The sequence below is a fragment of the Scedosporium apiospermum genome (assembly GCF_000732125.1).
Source record: "Scedosporium apiospermum strain IHEM 14462 chromosome Unknown SEQ_SAPIO_0033, whole genome shotgun sequence".
Taxonomy (NCBI): domain Eukaryota; kingdom Fungi; phylum Ascomycota; class Sordariomycetes; order Microascales; family Microascaceae; genus Scedosporium; species Scedosporium apiospermum.
In genome coordinates, this window is record NW_015971734.1 from 184,768 (window position 1) to 195,446 (window position 10,679).

The 10,679-nt window shown below is 50.6% G+C and overlaps 2 protein-coding genes across 2 annotated transcripts; one reads left to right on the forward strand and one right to left on the reverse strand.

The window, feature by feature from the left end:
- On the reverse strand, nucleotides 1-4,568 carry SAPIO_CDS0638 (uncharacterized protein; the record flags this gene model as incomplete). The annotated part of the gene is made up of 8 exons (XM_016783368.1): nucleotides 1-756; nucleotides 834-1,423; nucleotides 1,486-3,270; nucleotides 3,329-3,388; nucleotides 3,448-3,625; nucleotides 3,696-3,989; nucleotides 4,061-4,343; nucleotides 4,399-4,568. The coding sequence occupies 8 exons, from the start codon at nucleotides 4,566-4,568 to the stop codon at nucleotides 1-3; spliced, it is 4,116 nt and encodes a 1,371-aa protein (XP_016646134.1).
- Nucleotides 4,569-8,531: 3,963 nt separating this feature from the next.
- Nucleotides 8,532-9,138, forward strand: SAPIO_CDS0639 (uncharacterized protein; the record flags this gene model as incomplete). Its single annotated transcript, XM_016783369.1, has 3 exons — nucleotides 8,532-8,571; nucleotides 8,641-8,841; nucleotides 8,909-9,138. 3 exons carry the CDS (start codon nucleotides 8,532-8,534, stop codon nucleotides 9,136-9,138), a joined length of 471 nt encoding a protein of 156 aa, XP_016646135.1.
- Between the last annotated feature and the right edge of the window lie 1,541 nt (nucleotides 9,139-10,679).

A 10,679-nucleotide genomic window follows, 5' to 3' on the forward strand; every position in this document is an offset into this window, starting at 1 on the left:
TTAAGCTCGATCTTTTTCCGCCGCCGATAGAGCAATCAACAGATGAGTAAGATCCCATACAGGCGGAAGCCTAAGCCCTCCTGGGAATTCTCGTTGGAGCTGCTCTAGAAAATAGGCCTCGTCCACGGTAGGGTCGGGCTCCGTCTGAGGTTGATTCTCGCAGCTTGCAGAGCTAGTATCTCGGCTCTTCTTCTCCACGGCTATTTTGGATGCTGGATCGGCCGTTGGTTCCTCCTTCCTCGGACTGCCTATCAGTTTGCCCGAATCACACCACCCTGATGTACTTCTTAATATTTCCAAATACATGTCCGATATTTTCTCGACCACAAACGGGAGCGACCACGTAAAAGCGTCCATCAAGTTGGGAAGAATATAAGGATGAGGCCCTGCGTTAAACTGCCGAATGTCCCACGTACTATCCGTGAGGTGGATAACAGCGCCCTTGTTGCCGTAGACGTCGAGATAGTTCGGGACACTGCAAACATCCACAATCGAGGGAAACCCAGTACTACTCTTGCGGAGAAGTCTATACCCAGAGTCTTGTTTGAAAGTGGATGTAACAAGGGCCAGGAAATTGTTAGCTTGGAGGAACCGGGAGACCACTTCATAGGTGTAGAAATATGAGATTCCTTTTACGTGGTTGTGGACGAACAGCAGATCATCGTCGCCCTGTTTGCTGTCATACTCTTCGTCGTATTGACTCCACATGAGGTCACAGAACAAACCGCTCTGCGGTATTTCCTGGAATCGATCTATCTGCGTTTAGTGAGAATGTTAGCCTGCGACGTTCAATAGGCTAGGGCTTCCGACATAGGCTGGGGTTATCATTATACTTCGTCGATCTCCTCAGCTTTGATCATGTGGGGGCTGAGCCCGCCGGAGGCACAGAACACCTGTTTCCCAACAATGGCGGCGAGTGGGAGCGCAGAAAACGTCTCTATGAACGCCTCCCATACTTCCTCCGAGTACTTGTTCAAGCATTCTATTTTGAAAGTAAAATAATCGGTGAGGAGACGGCATTCATGCTGGCCGCGAAGCAGCCAAAACGTCGTGGGATACCGGATTTTGAGGGCTAAGAGCAAGAACATTGTCTCGGCGCTGAAGTAGCCTCGATTCACGTAATTCCCGAGGAATAAGTATTGGGTATCGCTGGGGTCGCCTCCGACCGTGAGGAGTTTTAGAAGGTCGTAATATTGGCCGTGTAGCATTCCAGCTATAACGACGGGGTATTCTAGGTGGAGGAGGTTAGGCTCCGTTCGTAGGAGTTCCCTTGCTCGGGACAAGAGCTGAATAGCTTGCGAGCCAGTAAGCCTCCCCTCCCTATAGAAATGGGCTTTCAGAAAGTCGGTGTTAGGAACACCACCCTCGCCCTCAAGGTAAATATCACTCTCAGTTGGGAAACATCTAGCCTTGTTCGGAACCCCTGGTAGTTGTTAGTACGCTTATTGCGGAAGAATGCAATCACAAAAGAGGGAAATAGATTACCTGTGCAGACCCTCTCGGCTGTGTACAACTCGGCCTTTGCACCGTAAGCCAGGAATAAGAAGAACACATCCGAGTTTTTTGCGTGAGCGGCCTCGTACACTGGCGTTATTCCCAAATCGTTTTTCAGGTCTAGGTTAGTCCCCGATTGGATAATCGCCCTCGCTACCGCCAGGTTCCCGGTTTGTGCGACATAATGCAATGCACCATCTCCATCAGGACCCCGTGCATTGGCATCGGCACCATTATCCAAAAGGCTACGTGCGAGATCTCCTTCGTCTGACTGGATAGCCTTTAGTAACCACTGGTCCCTCAGGTTCGGTAGCATGCTGAGAACGCTCCAGTCGAATCCTTCGGCCGTATAGGCGGCATCCGCGTGTGTGAGGCAATTCTCCATTGCGTACCGTATAAGACAGTTTTGAGGAGCCTGGGTGCTGTCAGCGATGCTCTCCCCTTGTATCTTTTCGATCTTCGAATCAACCCGTTTTGAGACGTCAAAATATGACTTGAATTCTGGCCAACTCAGATACGTCCAACAAACGCGAAACACTGCATTGTTGGCACTTTCTGGGAAAATGCGGAAGTCGGAAATATCTGACTCGACCTCGAGGCGAGGTCCCGTGAGAAAGTCCTTTACACTCTGGTGAACGAGACGAATCTCATCTGTCTCAGAGTCCTTGTACACGAGCGCCTGACAACATAAGTAGATTGCAGAGCACTCGGAGACTTCTTCAGAGGTTGGCGAGGTAGGATCCGCCCAGTGCTTGGTTTCAGTTCCAAAAGCCAGTGCAAGCTCCGTTGTAGTGAGCGGCCTGGCGGTGGTGGTAATCCACGTCAGGATAACTTTAACATCTTCTCTGTTCTCTTTGTCTATGCGCCGAAGAATACGGCAGTACACCTCGTCCAGGCCTCTTGGAAGTTCCTTCAGGGCTCGTCGGATCTTATGTAGCGGAGTCCGGGAAAGTTCTTGAACGACAAATGACGCCCAGAGGAAGGTTCCACTAGCGTGCTTCGTCAGAGCGTCTTTGATCTCACCGGCCATTGTTTCCGGAATGTGTTTAGCGGCTGCCATATCCTTGACTTTTGAATTTATAAAATTCATCAGATCGATGTTAATTAGCGCGGAGTCTATTCGAAGTCGCAGCCAATCTTGGCCCAGGGCCTCTTCAATTTCAGCCTCAGGTCTCGCAGTCACGACGATTTTGATCGGCAGCCCTGCCTGCTTCGCGGCGTCTGCAGCAATTCTTGACAATGCCCATAGTACTGTACTCCGAGATGCGTCGTCACACTCATCGAGAGCATCAATGAGTATATAGACTGTTGAGAAACTGGCGGGCTGAAGCATGCTCTGGAGGTGCATCCAAAGAGTGTCAAAAGTTAGAATCCCGTCGCCTTTCAACCTGAGGTCGTTCCCCATAATCTTCCAGAGCTCGTCATGTTGGGAGACCGCCTGCCAGACTAGCGATCTAACCAACGTCAAGGCGGTCCTCCTGTCTTCGATCTTGTTGTCAAAAAAGTAGTATAGCAGCATGTGGTTCGGCGAGCCTTTGACGTGTGCTGCTAGTTTCTCCAGGATGAAGCGCGCCAAAGTCGTCTTTCCGATCCCGGGCAGGCCCGTGATTGCCAAATAGGACGGGTCAGCGGAGTTAAACCATGACTTGTATTCTTCTCTATCGCCAAGCCATTCACACGTGCCAGGATGCCTGTCTCCTCTTTCTCTCGAAATGGCGGCAACATCATCTTTCGGATCGGTCAGGAAAAGGAGTTGTAGCAGCTTCTCTGACTCGTCTGCCGGGAAGCTAGTTAGTACGCCACAACTATTTCTAACTAGACCTGGGCCATTTACCATCTGAATTAATCGTGGGCAACGAGGTGATGGCATTCTCAGTTTTCGCCGCCAGATTATCTATTACATGTTAGAGAGCGGTTCTAGATCATGGTCAGGTTAGTGATTCTAATACTTACCGGAGGCCATGCCTTCCTGCACTAGGTCTCGCGCAACGGCGAGGATATTGGCCGAGACAAGGAAATAATTCTGATCAGATGTGGCGGAGAACTTACAAATGGTTCGGTGATTAGCTGCGGGGACGGTGACAACCTTCTCGTTCGGTAAGAGAAGTTCGGCAGAGTTCCGTTCGACGATCTTGGCCAAATCCAAGGAGTCAGAAATACGCCCAAGGCGTAACCGTGAAGATTCGTCACCGAAGACTTACGAGCTGGCCACCGAGCCGCTCCGATTCCAGGAACGTGACAATACGCAGGGCCTGAGCGCGCTCGACGAACTGTTGGGATATTTTTGCAAAAACCTCCGAGTTTCTCTGCAGTGCCTTGAGGAATTCATCATTCCCGCGGATAGTCAACTGCCCATAATGGAGCAGCCGCTGGGCGAACAGGCCCCAGTAGGCAATATCGGCCCCACGATGCGGCACTGCAAAGAACATGACAGCTTTGATGTTCGGTAGGAGGTGGCCGTAGAGGTTTTGACGTTCATGGCAGAGATTTAAAGCCTGCCGCACCATTAGCCGGATACTAGGTGTCTTCCAGTCTCATAATTCATAAAACCTGCCCGTTTTATTACGACGCCGCCGAGGGAATGCGCAAGGATGATGATGGGTCTAGCCTTCTCATCTTCGCTCTGGCGCATGGCATCCAAAAAATCCACAAACACGCGAGCGACGTCGTCGATGTCCGATGTCGACTTGCTAAAGAACGACTCAGAGTCATATCCGAACGACAGTACACGCGCTGCAAGGCCTATGTGTTGCAACTGTAGTGGTAAGAAATCGCGAAGCCATAGTTTCCCGTTTGATGCCGTCCACGTATTCTGCCAATTTCCGCCGAGGCCGTGAACTGCAATCACGCTGGTATTTTTGTTAGACCAACCTCAATGGCGGCGGTTGCATGTGGCTCTATTACTCAAGTGTTGTATTTGATGCCTCAGAAGGCAAGCTGTGCAAGGTGAAGAGGCCGGACCGCTCCTTGCTCGCTGAAGCTGTGGCGGCTTTTGTATGCTCGTCCTCGCCGGTATTCTTGATGCTCACTTTCTTGATTTTGTCACGTTCCTTCAGCCTTCCGAGGAAATCCATTCTCGTATAAAGAACCTTATCTTACATAGACGAGAGATTCTTGATTTTGAATGAGCTAATTTCAGGCCCGTCTGGTTTCTGCCCGACCCTGTTAGGCACGTATCATCTTACGATGTTCCTGAAAGCCAGCCGCTGCGGCTCATCCTCGGGAAAGTCAGGCTTCATCACACGCGGGACAGTAGCGGCGCATAGGATCGTCATATCATGAACTACCCTTGAGACTTTTCTACTCGGGGGGTTGCTAAATTAACCGCATACTAGCACTCACTCCGCATGAATTTCCACATCCGCGGATGTAAATGGGGCGAGCGTGCTAGGTGACTGCTGATTACGCCAGATGTTGCGGTACGAGGCTTCTCCCGACGAGCTTTTATCATATATATATATATATATATATACCACGGGACATCAAAATAGCCAAACAGATAAAAATAAATGTACTCAAGTGGGCGATAGATAGAAGTACCATAACGAGCCCTACCTGGGTCTAGGATAGCTGCAACTCGGGGAGGTGCGACACTGAATAGCTCAGTCGCCATTTATACACCTCGCACAGTCTCATCACTGTCCCCGGCATCATCTGTAATATCCGACAAAACCTTCTCCAATGTGCGATATCGACCCCAATCGGTTTCCTTGTGACTGTGTCCCCCTACTTCTGGGCCCTTCCTAAACCTCGGTGTAGTCCTCTCATCCTCCTCCGAGAGACTTGTCGAGTAGCAAAGACTCGGGACGTACAATAAAATATTGAGGCGGAAATGCGTCGGTCTCTTTACGCACCCCCGTACGGAAGGTTTCTGCCATGGCGTTCCAGGTCGTCTGATACGAGAGCATAACCATGCCAGGGGCCTAGCCGTCAATATTATTCCAGAGCGTAGCATTCGTCGCATTCATGATGGCTATATTCGTCATGACCTCTGGCATTGCGTCGAAGCTAGTCGTAGCGAGGGAGTGTTTCTCTGGTTCCGGGTCAGGCTGCAATGCTAGGTCGGCTTCGGCAACGCCCTCTGCCACGACGGGGCAGCTCGTGCAATTCCAACTACCCGCTGTGAGAGTTACGTTGGCGACAATGTAGCAATCAAGTGCATACGGCTCGCCCTTCATCATCCATTTATTGGGAATGAGTCTTGTCGCAGGTGGTTGTCCAAAGTAGCGCGATATTTTGTGACACGTGTCATCTGGATGTATTCTTTCAAAACGGTCCACAAGAACAGCGACGTAAATTTGGTCGGAAAAGCCACCGGTTGGGGAAACATGCGTCGTGGGTACTGCGCGGTTTTCTCTTCGATAGGGGCCGCCTCCCACGGCTCCATTTTGATAAGGGCAGCGTTACCGGGAACAGGCTTGGTGATGGTGCCTTCCACGCTGCTAATATTTAGGAGACCAGTAGTCTTACTCGTGATGGCTGAGATCAACTTGTCGGGCAAGGTTTAGTTGTCGTCCTCGAGCCAGTGGAGATCATCGACGGCGAGAAAAGGGACCAGAATATCCGCCGAGGGTTGAGTTTACCGGAATGCCCATAGACGCCGGGTACGCTCTCCGCATTACCAGACTGGTTTTATTAAAGAAAGTCGACCAAGCAGCGGACGCTAAGGCCGCACTTCGAAGAACTAAGTCCTTTCGCTCATCTTCGGCAGCATTGAACCTATCCCAAGCATCGGATTCTCCAGAGACAGAGAAAGAAACTCGACTCGCCGTTGGACTTTGACGTGTGACTGAAGTCCAACCCATGGAAGCGGACATCAGCGGCTTGGATAGGTATTGCGCCGGCAGGGCCAGCCAGACCACCGCAACGAATGTGTAGGACGGGACGCGATGCCTCCTTGCGTAGTCACCTGGCCTGATGTAAGGCGGCCAGTCCTTGGCAACGTGGCAGAGCTCCTTGAGAGTCATGCCTCGCTCTGCCAGGACGGTGTATATGATGCGCCAGGAGATGGTTCCGCACCAGCACGTGTAGATAAAGCGTATGAGGGTTGCTGCTCTGGCCGGCAGGAATGACACGTCCGTCTGGTACAATGGGCTAGGTATATTTAAGGTACCTAGGGGCCGACTGACAATGCGGAACGGTTTGCCATCAAGATAAAAATGGAGGGTGAGAGCAAAAGCAGTGCAGCAGAGTATGTAGAGTAAAGGGAATGCATGGGAGTTGAGCCACATCCACACTACCTGCGGCTTGCTGCTCTCTTTCGGAGACTTCATGCTTAATCAAGATTGAATAAGATTTTTTAACCAATAAAAAGAGAAGGAATTGGAAAGGTCCTAGATCTGAAAGAACGGGGTTATCTTGACGAGATGAAACGATCAAGTTCTCAACTTCGCCGAAGGGGACATCTTAAGTAGAACCGGCGGCATTATTTGCGTCGAGCTCACCAGGCTGCGTGGCGCCAAGGGATGCCGGAGCTGAGGGATCAAGATCTGCGCCACAATACCGCGAGTAGGACCGATGTACCGTACGAACACGAACTGGCCCAATATTTCCATCCCGGCAGCCTGGTTAGTTAGACACAGGGGTGGCAGCGGGGCAAAGATTCATCGCCGGGTCCCTTGGTCTGTTATACAATATTCTTCGACTTGATCTTATGGACTTTAGTACTATTGAAAAACTTGGCAGAGATTCGCACAGCAATCTAAGGCTCATCATAGTAGTGCCTTGTTAGCTAGGAGGCTGCAGGTATAGGAGCTTGAGGGAGGTCCCGATGCTTGTAGTCCCAATTAGCAAACTTCTACGAGTCCACCTGAATTCCGTCAGGGGAGTTGAAAACGTCAAATGCGTTTCTCTTAACCCTGCAATCTTTCTTGCTGCCGCCGCTGGGCTTCCTGCCGGCGTCTCGGCCCCTGACCATTGTGGCCCCTTCCGAGACCTTGTGGGATAAAGGGCGCCTTGACGGCCGCGGTAGTGGAGGTGGTTGTAACAGCCATTGTGAGATTGCGAGGTGCCGTAGATATTCCTCGGTAGAAAGGGGGGGTTGTAGAGGAGCTATAGCTAGATGCTAGAGCTCTTCTTCGCTTCGGGTTCTGGACGGTGTAGTGAAGTTTGCGAGAACGCCCAGCCGGCCCCTTCAAGGGCATATATAGTCAAAAATGGAGGGCTCCGATGCTGCCTTAGATCCTACAAGGTCCTGCTTTTAATTTCCGACAGGTGTGGAAAGGACCGCGATAGGTCATGCAGTTAGTCGTGCCGCCGTTGGGGCTGTGGTAAGTGAGTCAGAAACTTCTGGGCTGCACGGGATGAATGAGTCAATCGGCGAGCAAGACTAACTTGGCGAGAGGCAGGCTCGATGCAGGTACTAGGCAGATGATCAAACGGGAATGGGTGGCTTTGTGCTGTTGGTTTCTCAATCTCACAGTCCATCCAGAGCTGAGTTGCCAAGCCGGGAAACCATCTGCCTGACCATGGAAGACCCGAACGAAGACGCGAGGAGGTGGGCTGTGCTGGGAGATGGACGGAGGGAGCAGCTTTCGAGTTTGTGCCCCTCCGCAAAAGGCCTCATCGCATCGGACCGATAAGGGGAAAGAAGGTAAGGAATGGCACCAGGATCTCATTCTGATGTCTTTGACCTTTTGATTCTAGACTTCCCCACCTTAGCCTCTCTACGTCCTCTGCTGGAACTTGGCAGCCCCAAGTTCCGACAGGTTGATGCAGCTCAGTGATGCAAGCTACCTTTACAGCAAAATCAACACGGCTCGCAATGACTCAACAGCTTGTATCAAGGCATTGGCAGCTATTAACCAATCTTAAATCTCTTAAGTAGCCCGAGGTTTGTCGGCAGCGCTCAGCCAGCGCAAATTTGGGACAAAGCCCTGAATCCTCACTTATAACCAACCATCGACAAAATAATAATTGAACCGCTCACCCTTTCTTCCTACTACTTCTTTCCAAACCGCGTACGCTACACGTTCTCGATACCCCTTTCTATAGTCGTCATTGACCTTCCTAATCTCCTACAGGCCCCCAAAATAAAAATGGGCTTCGCCGATCTTCGTACTGATGCTGGAGCTACTAGTATGCCTTATCGCCGCTGCAGCTGATTTGCTGTTCTTCGCGGCACCAGACACTGACCACTTGACTCAGTGCTCACCACAAACCCCGCCAAGGCCCCGGAGAAGACTGGCGACAATCATGAAGATGTCGACCTGTTCGACAGCGACGAGGAGGAGGATCCTGAAGCTGCCAGGATCCGCGAGGAGCGCCTTGAGGCTTACCGCAAGAAGAAGGAAGCCAAACCTAAGGCCGCTGCCAAGTCTTTTGTGACCATAGATATCAAGCCTTGGGGTAAGTGGTATGGCTCTCGATTGCTGATTTCATATGCACAGATAGCGCTAACATGAGTCCTTTACAGATGATGAGACCGATATGGCTGGCCTCGAGGCTGCGGTCCGTGCTATTGAGAAGGATGGCCTGACCTGGGGTGCCTCCCAGCTGGTTCCTGTCGGGTTCGGTATCCGCAAGCTCACGATCAACTTGGTCGTCGAGGACGACAAGATCTCTCTGATCGACCTTCAGGACGAGATCCAGGAGCTCGAGGACTACGTTCAGTCCTCTGACATTACCGTCATGCAGAAGCTATAAGGTGCCGAGGCGACGCTTGCAGAAATGAATTTAGAAGGCATGATGAGAGAGGGATTGATTATGCAGCGAGAGCAGGCTTTGGGTGAAGGGTTCTTGCGTGGGTCGTGTGGGAGGCATCCCGTTACGAATAAAAAGTTGGCGATTCTCTTCAGTTAATGGTAGAACGGGATTTCGGAAAATGAGCTGCAAAGGAAACCGATGGTCGCCAAAATGTTCAAGATGCTCCCATGTTCATCACATTTGCGAAGTGGCGCGACCAAAGTGGATTGTGCCCCTACACCATTTGAACGAGTGAATGAAGAATATGCGTGGTAGTATGGTGTTTGGTGATCTGCTGACGACGCACAAGGGCCAGCGGGCCGACATTGATTTAGGAGCCTCGAACTGCCGCGGGACCAGCTCATTGACGTGTGGGTTCTCAAAGGCGCGGGATCAGATTGTTACACAATACGAGGTACGAAGTATGAGTATTAGATTACTTGGCCGGTCCCGCCCCATACCAAGACCCTTGGCCTTGCTCCAACGGGGGCCGCATCTAGTGTATGCATCTCCCACACATCCTAGCTCAAAATTGCGTTAATCACCGAGGTAGATATATCCCTATGTGGCACAAAAATGCATCATTTGCAAATGAAGGAGATTGGAACGGAAAGTAAATAATGTCGAGCTCTTAGACAGGATGCAAAAGTGTTGTCATTCAATTTAATAGCTAACCACTCCTTCTTTGCTCAAAGTGTGTAAAGAACACACTTTAAAGGAGCAGGACACCATGCGCCATCATGCTCACAGACATTCTCTCTCAATTCAACAGTTCATCTCTCTTTCATAGCTCCAATATAGTATCCGCAACCTTCTTCTTTCTGCCTGCTTACCTCTCTTCCTTAAAGTTATTTACCGGCTCTGGTTCCACCCTCTATCCAAGTTTCCTGGTCCAACCTTGCAACAGCTACAAGTGTCTGCCCACGAGTCATACTCCCGTGTCATTCAAGAGGTCGATTGAGAAAATCGAGCCACTGATCTTGGAAAAGGTCAATATTATTTCAAAAGATTCGAAAAGGCTCATCATCAAGGCAACCCCATCAGATGGACTCGGCATTCTCAGCTCCGAAGGCAGACATTATTTCCGAGTATGGATATGGACAAAAGGCTTCGATACCTGGAAGATGACGATTTCAAGAATGATATTAGGAATAGCTTGATTTCTAATCTCCCCTTATTTCATGTTTTTCCCCATCATCACGACGCTTGAGAAATTCTTACCTTTCCGATTTGTCCAGTTTCTGAACTCTAGTTTGAGTAAGGTGCTGGGACTAAAGAGGTTGATCTTGACCATCCGGATAAGATAAAGCAAGGCTTGCCCAGCCATGAGACGTTGTTGAAAGCGCTCAAGGATACGGGTATTCCGGAACCTGAGAGGAGCTTGGGGCGATTGGGTGACGAAGGCTGAACGAGGGATGAACAGCGGGAAAGACGCTCGCTTTCACCATGTTTCACTTTCTCAATAATAGCAACGCTCTTTACAACAGGCCTCACCAAGAATT